Raw genomic sequence first — 26,876 nt, 5'->3', positions numbered from 1 at the left:
AGCCCCCTTGCTCAGGGGCTTGGCAGAAAGCTGCTCGAGCCTGGCAGGACAGGAGGACGGGAGCAGGGCCTCTGAGCTGGCAGACAAAGGGCGTGTGTTCTCATCCAGTGCACTTCCTGGGTTTCCATTGCAGGAAGCCGGGCACCTGCTAAGGTGACACCGACACCAGGGCTGGTGCGGGAGTCCTTTGTCCGGGACGCTCCTCTCCACCCTGGAGCAGCGGCAGAGGTGGGACAAGCGACCAGGGGTGTTGGACAGCCGGTAAGTGGTGGCAGCTGGGCCTCACATACCCCTTGGACCTTCTCCCTTCCCAAGCCCGTCTTAGCCCAGAGCAGGTGTGGGGAGGCCTTGCTCCTAGGTGGAATCGCTGGAACCTTAGACAAGGCTCCAGATCAACACTTCGGTGCCTCCTTGTCCCACCTGGGGATGCGGTAGGAGGCTCAGGGGTGTATCGTGGAGGAGAGGGAGGGCAGCTCCATTTTTATTTGTTTTAAATAAGCTTCTGGGTCACAAAGCACTTCAAAAGGGGGTTCTATGGCTGAAAGTGTCTGAAAACCCCTGGCTCGCACTTCCTCCTTAGGGTCCTTCCTGTGGCTGGCGTCCAGTGACTCCCTCCTTCCTCCTGGGGGAAGGCATAGGGGTCTTGCTCTGAGCAGTGCTGCAAAGGGAAGTGACCTTACCAAGCTGGAGAATGAGCCTGAGCAGGGGCTCAGGCAGCATTGAGTGTGAGCCCCCCTCTGCCAAAAAGCGAGGGAGTCACCTCTCTTCCCATCTTGAAGGGCGGCAGTTGTACGAGCCCCTGGGACCGCAGGGCAATATGTGTGCCCGGGGGCACCCGCTGGTCTGGGTTTGAATCCAGCTCTGCCACTTGCCTCTTGTGTGACCTTGAGCCTCTCCGGGCCTCAGTTTCTCGTCTGTGAAGCAGGGATAATCAGCCCTTTCCCATAGGGCTCTCCCGGGGATTAAATGGAAAGGTCTGTAGGCCGAGCATCAGATAGAAAGCCCCTATAAACGGCAGCTACTCTTATTACTGTTGTTATCGTAGAGTGGCTGAGAGGATCGAATGAAAAAAGGGATGACAAGGGGGACAGGAGTGGTGACAACACGTAGGTGAGGAATCTAAGGAGGCGGGATGAGAAGGGAGAGCGCGGGACATGGTGTCCAGGTCCCCCCCAACCCCCATGAGTGTGGGCCCCACAAGAGCAGCCCCGGAGCCCTCCCCGCCAGCACGACTCCAGCTTTGGGCCCGCAGAGGGGAGCCGGACCCTGCCTGGCCGCCCCACAGATGGCGCCGGGTCCCGCGCTCCTCTGGCCTCAGCCACTGTGGCTTTAATCAAAAGAACAATCTGTTTGCCTCTGAATCAGACCCAGATTCCTTTTCCCAGCAATGTTCCCTGGGCCTCCAGGGACTCAGGCGGCCCATCCAGGCTCCATCTCCTGCCCCAGAGCCCAGCCTCGGCTTCTCCCTCCCCATTCCACTTTTGGGGGATGGGGGTGCAGGAGGCGGGAGGGGGTCAGGTACAGGGCTCAGGGTGGCAAACCGGGTGACCTGATTGCCAGCTGGGCCCTGTCGACCAGGCCTCCTGGAGGAGCCTGTCCCCCAAGACTCTAGGACCCACCTGCAGAGGGCTTAAGGGCCCAGACAGGTCATTACCCCCATTTCAGAGGCGAAGAAACTGAGGCCCAGGAAGGTGGAGTGACTGCCTAGGGTCACATGATTCAATCCAGATCCACCTGACTCTTGAGACCTTGGGAGATCCCAGGCCAAACTGGTGGAGCCACCAACCCAGGTGACTGGGGGAGGGGGAGGGGAAGGACCACTCTGGGTTCACAAAGGACGAGGAGGGTGGGCAGCGGAGGAGGCCTCCCACCCTCCAGGCCTGGGTCGAGGGGAAGGGAGAAGTGGTCGAGGGAACAAAGGGAGCGGGGAGGGGGCGGCGCGGGGCGGGGCGGGGGGGGGGGCCCCCCCCCCCCCAGGCCGGGGTCGAGGGGAAGGGAGAAGTGGTCGAGGGAACAAAGGGAGCGGGGAGGGGGCGGCGCGGGGCGGGGCGGGGGGGGGGGCCCCCCCCCCCCCAGGCCGGGGTCGAGGGGAAGGGAGAAGTGGTCGAGGGAACAAAGGGAGCGGGGAGGGGGCGGCGCGGGGCGGGGCGGGGGGGGGGTGGGGGTCCTGTCCTTCCGTCCCCGCCCCGGCGACAGACAGGTGACAGCACGGGCAGCCCTCGGCCGGCGCCCACCCTGCTCCCCAGCCGGGACCCCAGCCCCGTCGCTCCCGGAGGGGGCCCGCGGGACGAGGGGCCGCGGGCTCTGTCCTTCTGTCTCAGTCCCTCGGTCTCTGTCCTCCGAGTGGAGGGAGGGCAGTTCCGGGGGGAAGGCTGGGGTCCCTGCCCGGGAGCGGCACGCGGAGAGCAGGGATGGGCAGGGCGGAAGCTCCCGCACAAAGAGGACAGCGTCCCGCACATGGATCGAATTAAAGTCCCCGGCAGCGCCCCACAGTGACCCGGCCGGCCGGCCCGCCGGGCTGCTTTGCTAGAGGGCGCTGGGTTTCCGGAGCTCCGGGGTGCTCCGGGCCCCTTTATCCAGCCAGGGTCAGGCGAGGGGAAGGAGAGGCCGCAGGGCTGCCCCCCTCTGGGCCTCAGATCCTCTCGGGGGCTGGGAAGGGGTGGGACTGGGCGATCCCCAAGGTGTGTGCCTGGGGCATCCTGGCCTGGGTCCTCCTGCAGCCCGGATCTGAGGACCCCGGGAAGAGGGTGGGCAGCACCCAGATCCCTGCTCTTCATAATGATGGAAGCTAAGTCCTGGTCCTCGCAGGCCCCCCAGGGGCTCCTCCTCCCACTCTGGGGCTGAATAACCAGTTAGCTTTCTCTTGGCACCTACCAAGTATCAAGATTTTGAGTACCCCCTCTCCTTTTATCCTCTCAGGCACCCTTCCAGAAAGACCTCATTCTTCTCACTCTATGAAAAAACTGAGGCCCAGAGAGGTTCAGTGACCTGCTCAGGGTCGCCCAGCAGGAAGGAGGGGGCCCAGGGTGAACTCAGCCCTTTGTGCCTCCTCTGCTTCCCTGGGGTGGGGGAAAGGAAGAGGGACCTCCTGTGCCAGGCTGCAAGGTCCCCTGCAGGGGGCGTGGGGCTCAGTCTCACTCCCACCTCCAGCAAAGTTTAGCTCCCAACCAAGCCTAGGCTACAGCTTAAAGGTAGTTCCAGAGGGTTCTGGAGGGGGTTAGAAGGAGTGTGACAGGGGACAGTGTGGCGGTGGGGGTGAGGTGGGGTAGACTACCCCACCCCTGGAGGCCCTCCAGCTCAGCCAGCCTGGGCCCTGCCCTGGGCTGCAGCCGAAAGCCCGGCTGGGTGGGTGGCTGGATCTCAGCCTCCTTCCTTCCTCTTGACAGGAAATGACTTTCCTTCCCTTTGTTTCCACTTTCTCCACTTACCCAGCTGGATCTCAGATTCGCCCTCTGGGGGAGGAAGGGTGGCTGCCCAGGGTCTCCTGGGCTGGGCTGGCCGGGAGGCTACCCCACAGGGAGCTCTCTCACCCACAGCCCACACTACGGTGACCTGGGGGGCAGCGGGACCAGGGGGAAGCCGAGGCTCCCTTTCCTTCCCCGGGGCTGACTGGGCTTTGAAAATCCCTAGCCCAGCCTCTTCCCCTGGGGCCTGAAGTCCCTGCAGGAACCGCAGGGGAGGGATGGGGGTTGGGGAGTGCTGCCCAGCTGTGAACATCTGGTCTCAGTGCTGGGACGTTCGCCTTGGACATTTTCTGAGAAACCAGCAGATCTGATTTCCCGGCGGGGGTGAGCCGGGATGGAGTGGGGTTCAGGGCAGGAGGGGAGGGAGGCAGAGGAGGCATCCTCAGCTGTCTCTGGGGATGAGCCCAGGATATGCTGACCATCAGATAACTGGTCTGGACTGGGCCACCCTGGGGTAAGAACAGGCCTGGGAATTTTGGCCCCCCCCCCCCCAGCCATCCAGGGAAGAAAAAGTGTGTCCTCCCAGGCTCAAGGATACCCCCTGGACTTCCAGGTTGGATGGTGCCCTGTTAGAATTCCAAGTCTGCAACCTCTTGCTTGGGGCCTCACCTGGCCTCATCTATAAAGTGGGGGCATAACGCAGGCTGTGTTGAGAATTAGGTGACTTTTGAGGCTGGGAAAGCACTCTCCATAGTGCCTGGCACAGGGCGAGCACTTTATCAGTGAGTGCCCTTGTTGTTTCTTGCATTTAAAGGTTAAATGCACTCTGAAAATTGTTTGCAAAAACAGATTCTTAAACTTGTAACGAAGTATGAAATTGAAGTCGAGGACAGCCAACAGAAGCAGATGTACTTTCAAACATCACTTACAAAACAAGAAACAAAAGAGAAGTACTTTAAAAGAACTTTTAAAGCCTTATTCATATATTGGTTTCTTATTCAGGTTTCTTATCAGAATGACCTGCACGTTTTAACCAAACACAAATGAATTTAGGAGCGTATGTTGTTGTTTTGTTATTATTATTCTCCATCAGTCTCCAAGAGAGCCCACGGTGGCCAGTGGAGGGAAGCCTTTGAGTGGCGACTTGGGCTCCAAGTCCACATTAGGGTCCCTTGGGGCCTCAGCCCCACCTCTCCAGGTTCACTCTTTGGGTCCCTATTTACTCTCCTCCTCATGAATCTATGGGCCGGGCTCTGGGGCCATGTCGGCGTGGCCCATATGGAGAGTAAGATAGAAAAAGGGCACAGTCCTGAGCTGAGTGTGGTCGACTCACCCCAGCCCATGACCCCACCTCATCCCTAGCTCTGGAGCCTACTCTCTGCAGGAACCACCTGAGAGAAGGAAAATGGGCTCTCCCCGGTGGGGATGCCGCCCTGCTCCCAGATCCATGCTTTGATGTCTACTGTGAGCTGGACTTGGGTCACACAGATATCACAGACACAACTGAAGGTAGATGAGGTCACTTGTCAGTTGGGGGGGGAGCAGACATAGTGATGGTGAGTCAGCTGTCATTGCCCTGTGGAATAGACAATCGCCCTGGAGTCGGGAATCAGGGGAGGCTTCATGGAGGAGGTGATGTTTGCTCTAGGCTTCTAAGGAAAAACTGAAATTCACCCTGCAGCAGGGAGGAGAGGAAAAACAGGTGGTGGAAACATGCCAGAGCAAGTAAGGGAGAAAGATGGTCCAGGAACTGTGCGTGGTCCAGGGTGGTCAAAAATAGGTTGAGTCCAGGGAAATTTAGACTTTATCTTGAAGGTAGTAGGGAGCCGTGGAAGGCTTTTGACTAGAGGAGAAACAGATTTATGCTCCAGAAAGATCACTCCAGAGACAGGGCAGGTTTGGAGATCATTGAGGCACCCTCACCCCTGTGCCTGAACCAGGGCTGTGATTTTGGAGATGAGACTGAGTGATACATTCTGGCCATACAATCAAGACTTGATTGGATGTGGACTCTGATGGCGGAGAAAATGATGCTGGTTTGTGAGCTGGGCCGGGAGAGGGCAGAAGAGCCAAGTGGCCAAGAGCATGGGCTCTGTGTTCAGATCCCACGTCTGCTGCTGCATGACCCTGAACAAATGACTTACACCTCTTCACCTGGGTTTCCTCATCTGTAAGATGGGCACGGTGAGTGTGCGGTAATAGTGCCTCTCCGCCGCAGCGGTGGGAGGATCTGTGAGTTAATGAACAGCAAGTGTTTAGGGCCCTGCTGGCACAGAACAGGGCTTGGTAAATGGTAGCTCTTTGTTCTTCTGTCCGCTTTGCCTCCTGGAATCCAGCCCTGATGTTCTGACGAGAGTCACACTGTTTCCCCGCCCACCGTGGAGCTGGCCTGAACGTTGGGGACGTCACCTTTCCCAGGAAAATCCAGATCCCAGGTGAGGGAGTTCACTTGGGGTGTGGCCCTGGGCTGGGACGGGCAGTCAGCTGCCCTGGGAGTGGGGAGCTGCAGGAGTGGCCCCTCCCTCACGCTCCGTAGAGGAGGGAAATTAATCATTTGTGAGGTGAGCAGGGCAGGGCTGCCCTCTGCTCCTCCAGGTGTGTAGGTCCGGGGGAGGGGTATTCAGGACTGCCGGGTCCCACCCTTTGGCCAAGCCACCTGGTGGGCACCTACCCTTCCCTGTGGGACATCCGCAGCCCCTTCCGTGGCTGGGTGGGGCGCTGGCACTGTGGAGTGGCTGCTCCTGTCTTGTTGGGAGGGGAGAGGCTCCCTGCCCTGGGGGTGTCTGCGTGCCCAGGTGGAGCACCTCTGCCCCGCCCCTGCCATGCCCTGAACCCTGCCCAAGCCTGCGCCTCACTCTGTCCCCAGCCCCACCAGAAGCTGAAGCAATGGCCTCAAAGCCTGAGAAGAGGGTCGCCTCATCTGTCTTTATCACCCTGGCACCTCCACGTCGAGATGAGGCTGTGGTTGAGGAGGTGAGGCGGGCAGCTTGTGAGGCCCGGCCTGGCTGCCCCCGGGAGTCTCCTGCTCCCACGAAGGCACCCGGGGCCGGCTCTGCGGGGAGGCTCCGTTCTTGGACACCCCCCAGCAGGGCTGCAGCCCCAGTGCCAGCTGTTCCACATCAGCTCTCCAGTGGAGGTAAGAGGGCGAGGGCGGCGGGTGGGAGACCCGGTGAGAGGCATCACCAAGGTGGGGAGGAAATGGCAGGCTCTGAGGTCATTCATTGAGCACCTACTGTGTCCCAGGCAGCCTCTGGAACCTTCCTGCCTGGGTTCGAATCCTGGCTCCTCCGCTTCTTGACTGTGTGACATTGGCAGGCCACTTAACCTCTCTGTTCCTCAGCTTCCTAATCTGTAAAATAGAGATAATGATAGTACCCACCTCAAAGGGTCCTTGTGAGGATTCGATGAGTTAATACATATGTAAAGTGTTCAGCCCAGCGCCTGCCATGTAGAAAGTGCTAAATACCCACTGTTATTATTCTGGGCCAGGCACTGGGAATGTGAAAAGAGAGAAGGTTTTCAGCCTGCATGAAACTTACCTCCTGGTGGGGGAAACAGAGATAATAAAAACAAAATATAACATCAGGAAGACACAAACACTCTACTAGAATAGAACACAGTGAAGAGCTGGGGAGGTACAGCTTTTTATGGGGTGGTCAGGATGGCTTCTCAAAGAAGGTAACATCTCAGCTCAGTTAAGACCTAAATGACAGAGTGGAGCTAGAAGGGAAATGGGAACAGTAAGTGCAAAGGCCCTGAGGCAGGAATGAATTTGGCAAGTTGAAGGACCTGAAAGATAGTTTTGTTTTCTCTTGCGCTCTGCCATTCACTTGCTGTGTGGTCTTAGGCAAGCTGTTTCCTCACTCTGGGCCTCAGTTTCTTTCTCTGGAAAATGGAAATTTGGTCATGTATGTGATGTGAAATCTCAACTGTTGGGTAGAAGCAAGGAAGGATGACAACCTAGGGGCCCGAGGTGGCTCCTCATCTGATAGCGCACCAGCTCGAACAAGGAGGCACTGAGACGCTTAGTGCGAGAGGCCAGCCCGGGAAGGCAGGTGAACGCCCCGGAGTCCTCAGAGCGAGGCTAAGGCAGCCTTGTGCATCCATCACCATGGAAACCACCTAGAGGCCAATGGGAAGTGCCAATTATGGGAAGCCAAAAACAGATGGGAGAAGGGACCACACGTGGATACACGTGAGAGTACATGAATATTCGTGTAACATGCTTCTTCATTATGACGCAGCCTCTTAAACTGATCTTTCCTTCCTAACCACACGTGCCAAGAACAGCCTCCTGCTGCTTCTCTGTACAGGAGAACCAGGACCATGATGACCAAAATTCACACATCAGGACATTGATCCAATGGGAAAAAGAAAAATTATGGCCCTTCTGGGTAGGAGAGGGAACCTAGGAAATATAGTTTAGTTGCCCAAATGCCAAACTTTCCTGGACATTTTCATGGGGTATTGGAATTACAGGCAGAAGATCCAGGGAGCAGGTTTTGTGGTAGCAAAACCAGACCAGACCTTCCTCGGGCGAGATGGCCTTACAGTGGCTGGTCAGGCATGTTGCTGGCCAATTTGGCAAACACAGAGCACGGGGAATCTTGGGGTTCAGGCCCACTGGGGTGAGATAAGTTCTAGGTGAGCAGCGGTCATGAGTCTGGTCTGACTGCAGAACACAGAGGTGGGCCCTGGGGGTCTGCCTTCTGCTCAAAGCCAGCTCTGCAGCAGGCTGTCATCTGACACCTCACCTATGCTTGTCCCCTTAGGAATCCACCAGCATTTCCTGAGCCCTTTCATCCTGGCAGAAATCCCCCCCATCTCTCTCTTGAATTCCTGCCCACCCTTCACAGCTGAATGTCTAGAACCTCAGGCAGGTCCTGGGAGAGGCCTCAGCTCTCCTGCTGTCTCTTCCTGACCTGGTTCCTGGCTCAGTCAGCTCACGTAGGGCAGAGTCTCACACTTTAGCAGCGTCGGCATCCCCTGGGGGCTTGTTCTAACACAGCCAGCTGGGCCCTACCCTGGGCCTTCCTGATTCAGCAGGTCTGCGGTGGAGCCCGAGAATTTGCATTCCTTACATGTTTCCAGGTAAGGCTGATGCTCTGGTCTGGGGACCACACTTTGAGAACGACTGTTCCAGTCCAAAGGCGTTAATAGGTTAGACTTTCGGAAGAGAAGAGTAGTTCTCAAAGTGTGGCCTTTGAACCCGAAGCGTCGGTATCACCCAGGAAATGTAAATTCTAGTGTAAATTCAAAACACAATTCCGAAAAGGTCAATTCCCAGAGCTTACCCCAAACCTGCTGAAGCAGAAGAGCTGGGGTGGGCCCAGATATCTGCATTTGGACAAGCCCCCAGGCGATTCTGGGGCAGACTCACAGGTCTAGAGCAAGCTTCGCATCTGTATAGCCCTTGGGCAGAGGGGTTCTTACCTTTGTCAAATGGGTGGGAAACCTGAACCCAGAGAGGTGACCCAGCGAACATGCAGGGAATGGGACCAGAGCCCAGGTCTTTACGCAGCAGGGCCTTGAACATTCTCTGTCTGCTCTCCCAGGGTGTCTAGGGCGGTCTGACCTTGCTGGAGCCTGGCCTACCTTGGGCCCCCATGACAGGAGGTGGGCAGAGTGCCTCCATGCCCTCTATCCCGGGGCGCTATTAATAGCACTCCCCTTGAGCGTGGCAGTGGGCACAGCCCTGCGCTGCGGCCTCTCTCCCGAGTTGCCCAGTTGCCACTCCCCAGGGAGCTGGACAGCCCCTTGTCAGGGCAGCCTGCAGAGGTGGGATTACACTATAGTGAGTGTTCCTGGATGGAGGAGATCCTTCACACCCGCCTCCTCCCTCCCTGCCGGGGGCACCCGCTGGCTGGCAGATAGGGTGGAGGCCACCTCCTCACCCGCCATCGCCCCACACCATGCCACTCCTGTCCTCTGTGGGTATGTGTGTGTTTGCTGTTGGGTTGTTATTGTTTAACGAAACTTTTAAACATACACAGAAGTAGGGAAAACAGTACAAGGAACCCTGTATACCCCACATCCAGTTTCAACAGTTACCAAGATTTGGCTACCTTTGTTTCATCTGTTCCTTTTTTTCTTTTCCTTCGTGAAGTATTTAAAAGGAAATGCCAGTAATCAAGTCACTTCAGCCCCACATTCTTCAGGGTGCCATCTCTAAATATGGCCTTTCTCTTACATAACCCCAAGGCCAAACAATGCATAACAAAATCAACAGGAATGCCTTATGATTATCTAATAGTCAATCCATAATTAATTATCCCTAAACTGTCATAAAAATGCCTTTTAACTGTTGGATTGTAGAGGAATGGATTGTGTCTTGTATTTCTTTTGAGCTGTATCATTCAGTGGAATATTTAGCTTTTCCTTGTCTACAAAATGAGGAGAATTAAATGAGATGATTAATCCTTTGAATCAGAATCCAAATAAGGTCCATAGCAGTGCTGGCCGATAAAAACATCATGCAAGTCACAAATGCAAGCCTCCTATGTAATTAAAAATCTTCTAGCATCCACTATGAAAAAAGTGAAAAGAAATATATGATATTACTTTTAATGATATATATTATGCAACCCAATATATAAAATGTATTATCATTTCAGCACGTAATCATTATCAAAATTTTTTTTGTGTGTGTGTGTGTGTGGTATATGGGCCTCTCACTGTTGTGGCCTCTCCCGTTGCAGAGCACAGGCTCCGGACGCACAGGCTCAGTGGCCATGGCTCACGGGCCCAGCTGCTCCGCGGCATGTGGGATCTTCCCAGACCAGGGCATGAACCCGTGTCCCCTGCATTGGCAGGCAGACTCTCAACCACTGCACCACCAGGGAAGCCCCTCACGTTGTTTTTTAGTACTAAGTTTTCCAGCACATCTCAATAGCCACATGTGGCTGGTGGCTTCTGTACTGGACAGCACAGATATATACATTATATATGGTCATTTTTCTTAGGTCTCTTAATTCTAGGGACATCTCCTCTCTTGGTCTCTCCCATGCCATTAACTTCTTGCAGAAACAGGGTCCGTTTCTGTAGAATATCCCACACCCTGATTTGTCCCTTTGCCTCCCCGTGGTCTCATCCAACTTGCCCCTCTGTTTTCCAAATTTATTATAAATGGAGTTAACTCTAGAAACCTGATTGGTTTGAGTTGGTTTTCTTTTTATGTTTTGGGTTGTTTTTTTTTTTAATAAGGCCATTTCATCAATAGTGCCCATCCCTTCCTATACATAACACGAGTCAGAAGACTCCTGATGTCCGCTGAGGTTAATCGGTGGCTTCAGGTGACGATAGCTGGACCTTTCCTTTGGAAAGTTCGCCCCCAACTGTCCGCTTGATACTTTCAACACCTAATGGTCTGACTCTATTATTTAACTAGGTGGTGGTTCCCAGCCTGGAGGGCTTTTTAAGCACCCCGTGACTGGAGCCAGCCCAAAGTTTCTGATTGTGTAGCTGCGTGGCAGGCCGAGAAGTTGTGTTTCTAACAAAGTCCCAGGTGGTGCCATGCTGCTGGTCCAGGAGCCACACCTTGGGAACCACAGTCTTGGGGGTTAGTTTTGCTTACATCTGCACAGGGCCCATCCAGCAGGGATTTCAGACGCCCTAACACCCGGGTAGGGGAGGCTTTGCTAGGAAGGGCTTTGGCGGCTACTGTTTTCTGAGCCTGTGCCACGTGCCAGCCACTGTGCCAAGCCCTCACCTGCATCATTTCATTTAATCCTCGTTAACAACCCTAAGCGATTGAGACCCATGTTCCAACTGAGCAAACTGAGGCTCAGAGAGATTGTTTCATGCCGAAGGACACACAGCAAGTCAGAGGCAGAGTCAGAGATGGAACCCAGGTCCGGGTGACCCTGGACCTGGGCCTTTAGCCACTATGCTGCACGGCCTCCTGGGCAAGTGTCACCTCCTCTGTGTACCTGCAGAGACTCTGGCCAACCCACCCTTCCCTTCCGGTTGCAGGATGTTCACTTCCTCCTCCTCCCCTGGATGGCGAGGACACACTCCCCGACCTGGACCTCCTCCCACCTCCGCCGCCGCCCCCTCCAGTGTACCTGCCTCCCGACGAGGAGCCCCCTGCCCCGATGGGGGCGTCACTCATTTCAGACTTAGAGCAGCTGCCCCCACCCCCGCCGCAGGTACTGCCAACCCTTGGTCCCTGACGGAGCCCCGTGGGTTGGGGAGGGAAGGTTGGGGTCTTTCGGTGTTCTAGGCCTAGAGGTTGTTTGGTCCCTCCTCCTACTTGAGGGCAGTCCCTCTTCAAAACTCTTTCAGGCTGGTAAAAATTAGACGTGGTTTTCAAGGTCCTTGGAGAAGGGGTGCCACACCCTTCCCCCCGCTAAGTGCCTCCTTCATCTCTGAGGACGGCATTCCGCTGTGTCTAACCTAAATCCCTTATGCTGCATAGAAAACCCATATTTAATCCTCTGCCCTTAACAGAGGCGTTGTAGAAATGGGAGAGGTTCCAGGCCAAGGGAAACCCTGATTCCAGGAGATTCCTTAGAAGCAGAGGGAAGTAGCTTTGAAGGAAGCTACTTCCCTGAGTGAAGGAACCCAGGGCAAGGAGCTGGGAGATCTGGCCTCAGTTTCTGCCTCTGTACAAAGGGGCTGATTGCGCCTGGTGCCACCACATGAGGAGCAGAGCTGAGAGGGCTGTGTGCGGTCCTCACTGGGTGACTCTTCTCCCCTTCTATCCCCGCAGCCCCTCGTGGAGGGGCCTCCCCTGCAGCCTCGGCCCAATCATCTCAGACCCACAGAAGAGGAGCTGCCACCTCCCCCGGAGGAGCCTGTCGGCTTCCCCGAGAGAGAGGCCTCCACAGGTATGGGCACAGGGACGGAAGGACTGTGTGTGACTCCCAGGGGCCCTCGTGCGGCCAGCATGAGCTTCCAGGGGGAACTAGGAGAGCAGGGGCCACCGCGTCTGTCCCAGCTCACAGTGTGGTGATGGGCCCTATGGTTGTGCATGAATTGTATTTTTATTGCATTAACCTGTTTTCCTTTATAACTAAAGTCCATTTAAATATCGATCAGCAAAATTTGCCATGATAGCAAAAATGCCCTAAGTTTTTTCACTATGTAATTTTTTGAATACATAACACCCTTACATAGTACAAAATAAAAAGCACAAAAGGGCACACTGTGAAAAGTCTTTCCCCTTCCCCATCCCTGTATCATCTAGTTTCCCTGCAGATAGACAACCTGTTAATACCTTGTGCATAACCTTTCAGAGATATCTTACGCGTATGCAAGCGGATACAAATATATCCTTCCCCCATTTCCCCACAAATAGTAGCAAGCTCTGTGCTGTTTTGCACTTTGCTCTCATTCCTTTGTAGTCTTAGAGCTCACTCCACATCAGAACATAAAGAGGCTCCTTGTTCTTTTCCACAGCTGTGTAGTATTCCTTAGCAGGACCCAGCCACATGGATTTAACTAGTTGCCTGTGGACAGGTGCTCAGGTGGTAATGCTGAGTGAATCGCCTTGCACCTGATCATTTTGCTTGTGTGCAAGTTTGTGAGATAAATTCCTAGAAGAGGAAGCACTGTGATAGTTTTGCCACGTTGTCTTTCTTGGTCATCCAGATCTACATTCCCACCAACAGTGTCGGAGTGCCCGTCTGCCCACAGACTCTCCAGCACCGTGTGTTACTAATTTAATAAATGGCTATTAAGTGCCTACCATGTACCAAGGCCTTCTCTAGTCCAGGGTTGTAAAATAATTCTCCTCTGGTTTCTTCCAGTGTTCTTATGGTTTCCCTTTTCACATTTAGATCTTTGATACATTTGGAATTATCTGGGTGTAAGGTGTCACAACAGAGATCCCTCTTTTGACTTTTTTGCAGATGGCAACCCAGTTGTCCTAAGGCTATGTGTTTCTTTTTTTCTTCTTCTTTCTAGTTGTGGCGCGCGGGCTCCAGGGCACGCGGGGCTCTGTAATTGTGGCACGCGGGTTCCAGAGTGCATGTGCTCTGTAGTTTGCGGCACGCGGGCTCTCTTGTTGAGGCGCGCGAGCTCAGTAGTTGTGGCCGTGGGCTTAGTTCCCTCGCGGCATGTGGGATCTTAGTTCCCTGACCAGGGATTGAACTCACCGTGTCCCCTGCATTAGAAGGCTGATTCTTTACCACTGACCACCAGGGACGTCCCACACTATGTGTCTTGATTTTAGCTTTTTAAAGACCCTTTGCCTTTTTTTTTTTTTTTGGCCACACTGCTTGTGGGATCCTAGTTCCCCAACCAGGGAACCAGTGAAAGCATGGAGTCCTAACCACTGGCCTGCAAGGGAATTCCCCACCTTCCTTCTTTTTCATTTTTTTTTAAAGTTAAGGTTTTATTTATTTATTAATTATTATTAACGAGCTCAAGCTCGTTGCTGTGAGCGGGCTTCTCATTGCGGTGGCTTCTCTTGTTGTGGAGCTCGGGCTCTAGGTGCATGGGCTTCAGTAGTTGTGGCACGCAGGCTCAGTAGTTGTGGCGCACGGGCTTAGTTGCTCCACGGCATGTGGGATCTTCCTGGACCAGGGCTCAAACCTGTGTCCCCTGCATTGGCAGGTGGAGTCTTAACCACTGTGCCACCAGGGAAGGTCCCCCATCTTCCTTCTTTTATTTATTTATTTATTCATTTATTTATTTTTGGCTGAGTTGGGTCTTCGTTGCTGCGCGTGGGCTTTCTCCAGTTGTGGCCAGCAGGGCTACTCTTTGTTGCGGTGCGCGGGCTTCTTGTTGCGGAGCACGGGCTCTAGGCGCACGGGCTTCAGTAGTTGTGGCTCGCGGACTCTAGAGCACAGGCTCAGTAGTTGTGGCGCACGGGCTTAGTTGCTCCGCGGCATGTAGGATCTTCCCGGACCAGGGCTGGAACCCGTGTATCCTGCACTGGCAGGCAGATTCTTAACCACTGTGCCGCCACGGAAGTCCCCCCACCTTCCTTCTTAATGCCCCTCATGACCCTGCCCATGAGCTGAGGCTGCATTTATAACACCCGGGGGTTTCAGACAGAGACCTGGCACTCTGGGCTGGTTCTGGGTGGCGACTGGGTACAGTTCTCCCAGGCTGGGCGGGTATATCCTCTACCCCAGGATATCCTGTATATAGCCTGTATATCCTCTACCTCAGACGTCTGTGCCTTCTGCCACAAGACCGTGTCCCCTCGAGAGCTGGCTGTGGAGGCCATGAAGAGGCAGTACCACGCCCAGTGTTTCACGTGCCGTATCTGCCGCCGCCAGCTGGCCGGACAGAGCTTCTACCAGAAGGATGGGCGGCCCCTCTGTGAACCCTGCTACCAGGTAAGCCCCAGGGCAGTTCCCCAGGTGCCTGGCACTGAGCTGGACACCTGGAAGATGTGGTATCATCTCTTTCTCCACAACAAGCTGGGGAGATAGGCACTAGTGACCCATTTTACAGATGAGGAAATTGAGGCTCAGGGAGAAGGAACTCAGCCAAGGTGTGTTTGTTCCCCGTGGCTGCCGTAACGAATGACCACAAACTCGGTGCCTTCGAACAGTACACATTTATCCTCCTATGGTTCTGGAGGTCCGAAGTCCAAAATCAGTTTCACTGAGTCAAAACCAGAGTTTTGCTCCCTCCAGAGGCTCTAGGGGAGAGTCAATTTCCTTGCCTTTTCCAGCTTCTAAAGCCATATTTCTTGGTTCCTTTGTCCATCTTCCAACTCAGCAGTGTGGCATCTTGCATCAGTATCTCTTTTCCTTCTGTGTCAAATCTCCCTCTGCCTCCCTCTTGTGAAGATACTTGCGATGACATTTGCGGCCCCCCTAGATAACCCAGGATAATCTCCCCATCCCAAGATCCTTAACTCAGTCACATCTGCAAAGTCTCTTTTGCCATGCAAGATGGTCGCAGACTCCAGGGCTTAGGATCCAGATATCTTTGGGGGCATCATCCAGCCTTTTCCGCTGTCACCCCAGGGCTGTCTGGTTCTGAACCCTGCCCGTGGTTATTTATTTATTTATTTTTGTCCATGCCATGCGGCTTGCGGTATCTTAGTTCCCCAACCAGGGACTGAACCTGGGCCCTCGGCAGTGAAAGCACCGCGTCCAAACCACTGGACCACCAGGGAAGTCCCATCCTGCCCGTGGTCTTGCTGCTCCCTCACCTAGAGCCACAAGGTTCCAGTGCACGGTGTGACGGGGCATCTCTGGGTACCAAAGACAGTCTGAGAGAGCTAGTTTGGATGCCAGGGTGTTGGAATTGCTAACTCTCCTGTGGCGTGTGGTGGCGTTTTTCCAGGTAGTGTACAGAATTCCCACATATGCATCACCTGGGGGTACAGTGGATCTCACCTTGTCCTTATAGATTGGTAGCACCTGGCAATCTGCATTTTTAACAAGTCTCTCAGGTGATTCTGATACACATTGAAGTCTGAAAACTGCTGATTTAAGGTGTTAGAATATTTGGAGTCGGGACTATTTAGAAAACTCAAAATGATCTGATCCCAGGCAGTAAGGTGCTGTGGAAGGAGAAAGGAGCCAGGCCACCCCACCCTGACCCTCTGACCCCATCAACATGACAGTGGGGGGTGTCCTTACGCTCTTCCCCAGCTTGGAGCCAGGCAGGGGTGAGACACTGAGGTGAAGAAGGGGTGAGGGTGGGCTTACAGCTGGGAGCAGCCAGGAGGGGCTTCAGCAGTGTGCTGGTGAGACAAGGGCTGCCCCCAGGATGGTGGGGGGCGGGAAGCAGGGAGAAATGCTGCCCCCACCAAACGTATCTGTCCAGAGGAAATCAGGTTAAGATGAACAGGAAGGGGAAGAGACATGTAGGGGAAAAGGTGGATGGGTTAGCAAGAGGCCCTGTGTTCTGCCTCAGTGATACCTACACCTTTCTTTCTCCTTCTCTCTCTTTCTCTCCCTCTCTCTCTCTGTCTCTCTCTCTCTCATCCCTCCTCATTCCAGAAAGGATTTGAGGCAGCTTATAAGAATGCACATATACCTGTAGTCAATAATAATGTTGTAGGACTTCCCTGGTAGTCCACTGGTTAAAACTCCGTGCTTCCACTGCAGCGGGCATGGGTTCAGTCCCTAGTCGGGGAAGTTCTGCATGCTGCACGGTGTGGCCAAAAAATAAAAACAATGTTGTACACATAAAACTTTGTTGTTGGGCTTCCCAGGTGGCGCAGTGGTTGAGAGTCCGCCTGCCGATGCAGGGGACACGGGTTCGTCCCCCAGTCCGGGAAGATCCCACATGCCACGGAGCGGCTGGGCCCGTGAGCCATAGCTGCTGAGCCTGTGCGTCCGGAGCCTGTGCTCCGCAACGGGAGAGGCCACAACAGTGAGAGGCCCGCGTACCGCAAACAAAACAAAACAAAAAAAACTTCGTTGTTAAGAGGATAGATCTCATATTAGGTATTCTTACCACAGTAACATAAAAAAAAATTTTAGAGGATACATATAATACCATGACATAGAAAATAAATAGATAAAACAGAGGAAAATCAAGGTAGACCGTTAATAGCCCAAAAATATGTGAATGAAAGACCCCTGTACTCATCCTAAAAGTGGAACATGGAATTGGACTGTGAGCTTCCAAGTGGCCAAATGGAAAAGTGTAATAAGTTTCAAGGTTTATCGTCCATAAAATAAAAAGCACAGCAATTCCTCTGGGAATGCCTTTTACTGACTCTGAAGTTTTAGAGAAATTTCTCCTATGGGCCCTTATGGACCCTGGCCTCAAGCATTTCCTAGTAACAAAAAAAAAATGCAGTCATAGCTTCATGGCAGGATTCCTGACTGTACACCAAGGATATAGCACCAAACTCGATCCCCTCTAAGCAATGTGGAGGTTTGGGGGTAGTAGTTCCAGGCCAATTGCATGAATGTGAGCACCTCTCCCGTATCTCTGCCTTCCGGGCCCCTGTGGGTAGCCAGTCTGATGCCCCTTGTGGCTTGGAGTGGGCACACCCACGGGATGGCTCTGAGGCAGTGGCCCTCTGTCCCAGGACACCCTGGAGAAGTGTGGCAGGTGTGGCGAGGTGGTCCGGGAGCACATCATCAGGGCCTTGAGCCAGGCCTTCCACCCCACCTGCTTCACGTGTGTGACCTGCGCCCGGTGCATCGGGGATGAGAGCTTTGCCCTGGACAGTCAGAATGAGGTGTACTGCCTGGACGATTTCTACAGGTACAAGAGGGGTCTGGGCACTGCATGGGGCACGGAGGACAGGGTGGGGCTCAGGCGGGATGGAGGAGTCGAGCCTGAGTGCTGGGGGCTGGGTCAGAGCTGGCCTGCAGAATGCAGGACTGCCTGTTCCACATACCCTGTGTTTGACTTAGCACCTGCTTGCAGCTGACACTTTTTGAGCAATTCCCCTTGGGTTTAAGCCATTTAATCTCAAAACTATCTTACAGGCAGGCACTATTAAAGGTTCTGTTTTAGCAAATGTGGAAACTGAGGCATGCAGTACATAAGTACCTAAAGTCTCCCCGATCGTAAGTATGGAAGCTGCGATTCAACCCCCACTGACCTGATGTCCAGGCCTTGCTCTCAAACCCCAGACCGCAATGCCTCCCCTCAGAGCTGGAGCCGTATGGAGTGGTAGCAACACACATCTGCAGGGCCCCATCCCTGCCCTCGAGTTGCTCGCTGCCCAAGGGGAGAGACAGGTGTGCCTAGTAAAAAAGGAAAGAAGAAAAAGCAGTGACCTACAATACAAGACAAATGAAATGGGTGCCCCCCTGCTTTCTTAAATTCTAATGTTCCCATCACTTCCTTGCCTTGAGCTAATTATACCCTGGGAAGCAGGGTCTAATTACACGGGTCTCTCCATCCGCTCCTGCCAGGAAGAAATAGGCATTTGTGGTCGTAGCTCCAGGTGTAGTTAGATAGCAACGGGTCTGAAATAGCTCTGGGAGGTGAACCAGAGCTGGCCCGCGTTCTGACAGCTAATTTCTGTGGTTGTCGATGTGAACGCCTCCTGAGCATAAGTTTCTTTCCCTCTAGGAAATTCGCCCCTGTGTGCAGCATCTGTGAGAATCCCATCATCCCCCGAGACGGGAAGGATGCCTTCAAAATCGAGTGCATGGGAAGAAACTTCCATGAGAATTGCTACAGGTGTGAGGTGAGTGGAGCAGTGCTGATTTAATAAGATGCAATTGATCCTGTTCAATCACCGGACAAGCCCTGTTGAAAGCCTGCTGTGTGCCAGGCCCTAGGCCAGGACAAGTCCAGGTTGGGGCTCTGCTCTCAGATTGCTCACCATCCAATAGCAGAGACAAATGAAAATGAAAATAATTACAAATATGCTCTATTAATCAGAACTCCTTGAGTTAATGATAGAAACCAAACTCAACCTGCTTTCCACAAGAAAGGAGATCTTAACGGGAAGGCTCTTGATGGTGATATCACTGATGACATCGAATGGTATCGTAAGGCTCTCTCTCCATCTCTCGGTTCTGCCTTTCTTGTATGTTTGCTTCATTTTCTCTTTCTGTGGGCTGGCATCCTCTGTGGGGCAGGGGGTATGGTGCGTGGCCATGGTTGGCTCAGGTTTATATCCTTCCAACTTAGAAACCCCATCTAGGGATCCCGTTCAGTCTCAAGAAGGCCTCTGATTCACCAAACATGGGTCACATGCCCATTCTAGACCAATCAGTGACCAGGGGCTATGATTGATAACCTCTGGGGCCAGGCAGGCAGGACTGTATGAAACAGATTGGGATTGATACAACCACTGGAAAGAAGAAAGGGATGCTGGGCAGACCCACACCACAGATGTCCTTTTCAGGTGCTAAGAAAGAGCATGTATAAATCAACGTTGGGACAAAGAAGGCAGTGATCAAGTGATCAAGGCTGGTGCAATCAAAGGCACTCTTTTAGAGGAGGCAGTGCTTAACCTGGGTTTTGCAGGTTGAGTAGGAGTTTGCCATGTATTCAGAGAGGGGAAATGAAGTCCAAAAGGAGGCATGGGCCTGTGAAATCCTACTGTGGCACAAACAGCCTGAAGAACTGGAGGAAGTAGAAGTTTCGAGGTGTGTCTGGAGTGTAGAGTGCTGGATGGTGTGGTAACAGTGACGCCAGAGAGCAGGAAAGGGCCCCCTGTGCCAAACGAATGAGTCTGGACTTCAGGCTGCAGGGAGTGGGGAGGCTGAGGTGGGGACACTGGTTAGAAGCCGGTGCAGCAAGAAATGCCTGGGGAGTCGCACAGGCCCCACACTCAGAAGGGTCCTGTGCTTGCTTTGAAGCTCTGCTGTCATTTTCTTTTAATCTTTCTTTTTTTTTTTCTTTATGTGGTACGCGGTCCTCTCACTATCGTGGCCTCTCCCGTTGCGGAGCACAGGCTCCAGATGCGCAGGCTCAGCGGCCATGGCTCACGGGCCCAGCCGCTCCGCGGCATGTGGGATCCTCCTGGACCAGGGCACGAACCTGCGTCCCCTGCATCGGCAGGCAGACTCTCAACCACTGTGCCACCAGGGAAGCCCTAATTCTTCATTTTTGAATAAGGGATTCTGCATTTTCATTTTTCCCTGAACCTTGCAAATTATATAGCCAGTCCTGCTGGGGAGGCTGTAAGAGCCCTCCCCTACCTCTTCCTGTCACCTCCATGTCACCGATGTTTCTGTCTTCTCTGGTGATGGTGACAAAGGGGTCACCTAAGTGGGGACTCCAGAGCAAGTCTCTCTTTTTTTCTTTCTTTCTTTCTATTTTCTAATTGAAGTATAGTTGACTTACAATGCTGTGTTAGTTTCTGCTGTACAGCAAAGTGATTCAGTTATACATATATTTCTTTTTCATATTCTTTTCCATTATGGTTTATTACAGGATACTGAATATAGTTCCCTGTGCTATACAATAGGACCTTGTTGTTTATCTCTCCTATCTGTAATAGTTTGTAACAGAGTAAATCTCTTAATCAGCCAGTGGAGTGATTCCAAACATTTATTTGCTCACATTTAAACAGATATGTAGGGAGTTCTCTGGTGGTCTAGTAGTTAGGATTTGATGCTTTCACTGCCGTGGCCTGGGTTCAATCCCTGGTCAGGGAACTGAGATCCCACAAGCCTCGTGATGCAGCCAGAATTAAAATAATAATAATAATAATAACAGATATGTAGAACTAAGAAGCATTTTCGCTGAGGGTGACCAGGGAGTTGAGTCGAGAAGTTGACACATTGCTTCATGATTATGTTGATTTGTTCTGGTTCAAAGTCCGGCTCACAATGCATCTTGAAAGAACAATGGTGAAATTCAAGTGCTGTTATCGCCATAGCCCACATTAGATCCAGTGGTGACTGGCATTTCCCCGGGCCTGGCTGGTGAGCAAATAAGCCCTCCCTGCTCCTCCTTGGTCAGCTTGGCTGAGGCTACTGGGAACATTACCCAGGCTCTGCCATGAGTCAGAGTTCGGACTCCACCAGCTGCATTTCAGGCTGTAAGGCTCCAACCACAGTGGCCTAAGCAGATGTGGGTGCTGTTTCTCTAGGAAGGGAAATGGGTTTCAAGATGCCATCCACGCTCCCTCCACCATGCCTGCCTACCTTTTTTTTTCTTTTTTTTGGCTGCACTGCCCTGCATATGGGATCTTAGTTCCCTGACCAGGGATCGAACCCGTGTCCTCTGCAGTGGAAGCTCAGAGGCTTAATCACTGGACCACCAGGGAATTCCCCATTCCTGCCTACTTTGTGGTCCATGTTATTTCTTACTATTGCTGGAAGGGGAACAATACCTTCATACTTGGCTAGTATCTTATTTATTTATTTATTTTTGGCTGCACTGTGTCTTCGTTGCTGCACATGGGCTTTCTCTAGTTGCGGCGAGCAGGGTCTACTCTTCGTTGCGGTGCGCGGGCTTCTCATTGCGGTGGCTTCTCCTGTTGCGGAGCACGGGCTCTGGGTGTGCGGGCTTCAGTAGTTGTGGCACGCGGGCTTCAGCAGTTGTGGCACGCGGGCTTCAGTAGTTGTGGCACGCGGGCCCAGCTGCTCCGCGGCATGTGGGATCTTCCCGGAACAGGGCCCGAACTCGTGTCCGCTGCATCGGCAGGCGGACTCTCAACCACCGCGCCACCAGGGAAGCCCTCGGCTAGTATTTTTTAATATATAAAATGCTTTTGTGCTCGTCTCACCTTATTTAATCCTAATGATGATCTTTCGATATGGGAGTTCCCGTCTCCGTTTAAGATGAGGAAACTGAGGGTGAGAAGAGTGGTTTTGCCGCGTGTTCTTCTGGGCTGGGTTTGGGCAGCTTTCTGCCACCTGACAGCTCCTTCGCGAACTGTGCGACTCGGTCATGGTTGATTCTCATTAGGAAGAGGTCATGTGTGCCCCTGTGGGACTTTAGGCTTGGTACTTGGTGCTCTCAGAATGCCACACAACTGGCTGTTAGGGATAGCACAGGTCCTGGCACTAAATAGCCCAGAGTCCCCTTGAGACACTCGAGGTGCAGTTCCAGCGAAGAGACACACAAGGGTGTCCTCCCCAGCTGGCCCAAAGTTGTCCCTGTGGAGACCAACCCCTCTGTTCGGATCAGTGAAGCTTCCAGGGGACGCCAGCTGTGCCCTGAGCTGGGTCTCTGGACATGAATTCCTCCTGTTATTTCCTGTGTGTGCCCGAGTGAGGCCCAGAGGAGGTGCGGGCTCGTGGCAGAACGGTGAATTTGGCAGTTTGGGCCCCAAGTCCCCATCCTCCAAATTCTAAAATCGTTTGGTGATTTAGAAAATTGGAAACATTAAGGTTTGTGCTAGTGTCGTAGCCGTTCAGGCAGTGGAACAACAAAAAGAACCCTGAACTCTGAGCCTGGAGACCCCATCCTCTCCCAGCTCTGGAACCAGCTGTGCGACCTGAGGCAGGCCGCACCCCTCCCCGGACCTCAGGGGGAGGGTGTTAAGGCCCTTCTAGCCCTTTCCACGATCCCTCAGGGGGCTTCTCCACCAAAGGGCCCCCTCTTCTCCCAGTGTCCTCGGTTCTCCCCTCAGCTGACTGAGTTAATTTCCTCAGCGGATGCTGGCGAGTCCCCCCTGCGCAGTCTCCGCGCCGCTGTGCTCAGGCCCGGGGTCCATCCACGTGTGCCTTGTTCCCGCAGGACTGCAGGATCCTCCTGTCTGTGGAGCCCACGGACCAAGGCTGCTACCCTCTGAACAACCGTCTCTTCTGCAAGCCGTGCCACGTGAAGCGGAGCGCTGCGGGCTGCTGCTGAGAGCACCTGTGGGCTGAGGGCCGTGGTCGCACACTAGCCCCACTCGGGGTCCCTCCCCAACTCGTTTCCCTTCCTGACGTGCTCTTGCACACTTTCCTTCCGAGCCACACAGGGACCAGCCTGCGGGCCTGCCCCTCGTGTCCGGGACCCAGGCCTCCTCCCAGCTCAGAGCGCCCTTTAGACTCTCAGCTGTTCCTTCTCTGCTCTGGGCACCGGGAGGCTTCCGTACCATGAGTGTCGTGCCTGGGGGTCCCATCTCCACGACTCTGGCCCCTCTTGAGCACTGGCCTTGACCTCCATTTCCAGGGGTGAGTTGGGGTGAGTCTCTAGATGGCACCCTGTGTCCCTAGCAGTGACACATTAGCTCTGGGGGTGCTGAGACCAGCTCTGCCTTGCAGGACTATACTATTTCAGGAAAACTGCAAAGTCCCTTAAAAAGCACTATTTTTAAAATTTGAAGTTTAAGTGATGAGAAACATTCTTCGGATTTTTTGGAGGGGAGGTGGGAATCTTAATAGAAAATGCCTTCCATTGTTCATAAATGTACAAGATTGTGACCTACTGGTGGCATGGCCATGGACTTCCCACACTGGGGACATGTCATGCTGACATGGGGCCGAGGCATGAACCTGAACATCAGAGGCAGGAGTGAAGGATGACATGCTGACACCCAAGGAAGTCGGCAACCCCTGCATCCTGGCTTCCGGCGCCTCCTTCTGTATGCGACAGTGATTCAACAGACATGGATTGAGTGCCTGTTGTATGCTGGGGAGCAGAGTACAGGGGCTCTGAGTGTTCGTCCTGCAGCAGCCTCGACTACGGCCGTGCACGCACACACACACACACACACACACACACACACACACTCCTCCAGGACAGCAACAGGGGTGTCCCCCAACCCCTACTCGGGCCCTCCAGCCCAGGCTGCCCTGTGACCACTGCCTTCTCAAGGCCACACCTAGAAGATTCTTCTTCTCTTTTAAGGAGAATCATTTTTGTTGCTTTGTCCCTTCTAAGACATTTTGTAGAACATGAACACATTAAACAAGATGTGCTTTCCTCCCTGGGGCTGTCTCGATGTACCATGTGCTCCCAGAGGATGCCCTGGGCTCCAAGTACCGGGAGAGATTCTCTGTAGGGCCCCTTAAGGGCTTCAGACTGGAGCACAGCTTCTTGCCCGAAGCTTAGAGCAGTGAGTCGCAAACTCCAGGTCTTCCCATACCTCCACAATTTCTATCATAAAAGGACCTCCTATTCTATTATCTCCTTAATATTTTCTTTAACTCAACATCCTTTTTTTTTTTTTTTTCTCACTTACCGATTTAGTCTTAGGTTAACTAAGCAATATTCCATGCAGTCACATGTCGATGTGCTAGTTATACATGAAAATAAATGCATAACTATTCGAAGTTTGTCTGTGTTCCAACTAAGACCTCACCTAGGTAAATGCTGGCCTTTGATAGTAGCACCAGAAAAATGTCTGGGCATATCTGCTCAGTGTGGCATGAGTGTCCAGCAAGTGCCTGTATCCCCTGCCCCCAAACTGGGGCTCTTCTCAGCAGGTCAAGAAGCTCCTGTCCCTTCTCATCCCCAGCAATGAAGACTTACCCAGGCCAGCTCGCAGGTGCACTGTTCCTGGACACACCCACCAGCCATGACGTGGCTGCTGGGTGACCAGGGTGGTCCCTGCAGGAGGCCCTCTAAGGCCACCAAGTCCTTTAGCAGAGTCAACACCACCCTCAGGATGTGCTCTCCGCACGTGGGCCACGCTGCCCGTGAGCTTGCTTGCCCGCTGCAGCTCGGACACCACCAGCTGGGCCTGGTGAGCGCAGCTCCGGAGAGAAGGCTACGGGGCCAGAAAGGGCGCTGGACCTGGAGGCAGGTGACCCCGGTCTCAGACCTGGCTCTGCTGCTCTACAGCCTGGACAAGTTATTAATCATCTGAGCCTTGCTTTTCTCATCTCTAAAATGGAAGCAATACTGGTATCTATCATAGAAGATTGCTGGGATTAGACGTGTTGGGCTGGTGAGGTTTCTGAGAAGCTCTTGAGTCCCTTGTACCGTCTGGTGCTGGCTGGCAGTTCTTAGCCATCACTGCTGTCAGCGTTCCTCCACGGTCCTTTTGAAGCCCATCAACCAGAGACCACTGGGGACATGCCCGCGGTTCGCAAAGTTGGGTTTATCGTGCTGGCTGCAGGGGGCGGGGTGCATCTCGGCGAGAGTTGGGGGGCTCCTAGAACTTGGGTAGGTATTGAGGGGTTTGGGGAGGATTTAAGGAAGCGGGGGTTTGCTCCGAATGTGTGCTGTCGGGAAGCAGGGGCGTTCTATGCTTGAGAAGCTTGATTCTCTTCTATCTAGGATGTGGCACTGTAGCTGCGGTTGGTAGGGGAGCAGCAGCTGCTCACAGGATGAGGGATATTGGCCATTTGTGTATCTAGCCCAGAGGGGCTGGGCTCCAGGACACGCCTACAGTGCTCTGTGAGGTTGGAGCTCACCAAGGCCCAGAGATGAGGGCCGGGCTAGCAGCTCCCAGCTGTTGGGACACTTTTCTCTCTCAGTCGCCAAGTTTGGTTTGGTGTGTTTTTTCTTGTCATTAAATTGTCATCTTGTGGGGCTTCCCTGGTGGCGCAGTGGTTGAGAGTCTGCCTGCCAATGCAGGGGACACGGGTTCGAGCCCTGGTCTGGGAAGATCCCACATGCCGCGGAGCGACTGGGCCCGTGAGCCACAACTACTGAGCCTGCGCGTCTGGAGCCTGTGCTCCGCAATAAGAGCGGTGCGGTAGTGAGAGGCCTGTGCACTGTGATGAGGAGTGGGCCCTGCTTGCCGCGACTAGAGAAAGCCCTTGCGCAGAAACGAAGACCCAACACAGCCAAAACTAAATAAATAAATAATAAAAATAAAGGAATTCCCTTAAAAAAAAAAAAAAAAAAATTTGTCATCTTGTGCTGTGGTTCCTCGTGTCCCGGCCTCTTTCTGGTTGGTTGTGTTTGGAAGGGTGGCGTCTGGATGAAACTCTGGGGGGTGCCTCTGTCTTCTGGGCCGCACATTCATAAATCACAACAGAAGGGGACACTTCTAGGGAGATTTATGCAACGTAAAATAAGCCAGTCAGGAAAAGACAAGGCGCTGTGTGATTCCACATATGTGAGGTCTTAGAGTAGTTAAATTCATAGAAGCGTGGTGGGTTAGGGGCTACCGGGGTTAGGGAGTTGTTCAGCGAGTACAAAATGTGAGTTTGCACCATGAAAAGTGGTCTGGAGATGAATGGGGGAGGTGGTTGCACACGGTGCCTAACACCGCTGAACACTTAAGAGCCCGCCTGCCGCGACTCAGGAAGCCCACGTGCCGCAACTAAGGAGCCCGCCTGCCGCGACTCAGGAAGCCCACGTGCCGCAACTAAGGAGCCCGCCTGCCGCGACTCAGGAAGCCCACGTGCTGCAACTAAGGAGCCCGCCTGCCGCGACTAAGACCCAGTGCAACCAAATAAATGTTAATATTTTTTAAAAAATGGTTATGGTGGTAATTTTATATTATGTACAATTTACCACAGTTTAATAGTATACATACTGAATGCTTGGAGACAGGGTGAGGAGCTGATAAAGTGATGTAAGAGTCCCGAGGGGGGGACGTGCCATGCCCCACTCTGGGGTCCTAGGAAGGCTGTCCATTACTGTGCGCGAACCCAGTGAGTGAGATGCTGCAGGCTGACCTGGGCTTCCTGAAGGCAGGTGCTATGCACGGCCACTAGAGGGTAGCATGGGCTAGCGAACCGGACATTGAGCCCTGGGGAGCCAACGTTCTCATGCCCCTCACGGGGTCCTCAGCTTCTCCAGATGCAAAATGGGAATAATTCCTGCCTGCCCGCTGCACATGGTTGCAGTGAGGCTGAGAGAAGAAAACGACTTGGAAAACTAGAAAGTGAGCGATGTGGCTGTGGAATTGCTGCAAGTGGAACATGGGTGTTGGAGGGAGACCCATGTCAAGAGACTGAATTTCTCATCTGCCCAAACCCCTACCTGTTAGGAGGGTCCCCTGGGAGTTCCCATGCTGCCACCCCTGTAAGTCTATATCTGGGAACCTGGGCTCGGTAAGCATAGAATTGGGACAAGGGACACCGTGAGATTGCTAGGGAACCCTGAGCCTTCCAGTTTGTCACCCTGTCCCCAGAGTCCCCCTTAACCCGAGGCCACACCCAGCATGTGCCAACCCCTCCAGGGTAACCAAATGCTGCTCGCTACTCTGCTAGGGACACAAATGGTGGAAATGAGGGATTAAAGGAGAGCAGAAGGGGATCAAGTTTGGGGAGAGAAGAGAAGACTGGGCTGATAAGG

The 26,876-nt window shown here is 53.5% G+C and overlaps 1 protein-coding gene across 2 annotated transcripts; it reads left to right on the top strand.

The window, feature by feature from the left end:
* The first annotated feature begins 185 nt into the window (after positions 1-185).
* On the top strand, positions 186-23,919 carry FBLIM1 (filamin binding LIM protein 1). Of its 2 annotated transcripts, none has more exons than XM_024749690.1 (9): positions 186-261; positions 5,741-5,839; positions 6,271-6,540; positions 11,376-11,551; positions 12,115-12,232; positions 14,523-14,692; positions 17,359-17,537; positions 18,357-18,474; positions 22,431-23,919. In XM_024749690.1, exons 3-9 carry the CDS (start codon positions 6,291-6,293, stop codon positions 22,542-22,544), a joined length of 1,125 nt encoding a protein of 374 aa, XP_024605458.1. In that variant the 5' UTR covers positions 186-261; positions 5,741-5,839; positions 6,271-6,290; the 3' UTR covers positions 22,545-23,919. The 2 variants fall into 2 exon arrangements, with proteins under 2 accessions (XP_024605458.1, XP_024605457.1); XM_024749689.1 differs by lacking the exon at positions 186-261 and adding an exon at positions 4,782-5,588.
* The last annotated feature ends 2,957 nt before the right edge of the window (positions 23,920-26,876 follow it).

Source organism: Neophocaena asiaeorientalis, unplaced genomic scaffold (genome assembly GCF_003031525.2).
Source record: "Neophocaena asiaeorientalis asiaeorientalis breed wild unplaced genomic scaffold, Neophocaena_asiaeorientalis_V1.1 scaffold275, whole genome shotgun sequence".
Lineage (NCBI taxonomy): Eukaryota > Metazoa > Chordata > Mammalia > Artiodactyla > Phocoenidae > Neophocaena > Neophocaena asiaeorientalis.
This window is presented reverse-complemented; position numbering and strand designations above follow the sequence as displayed.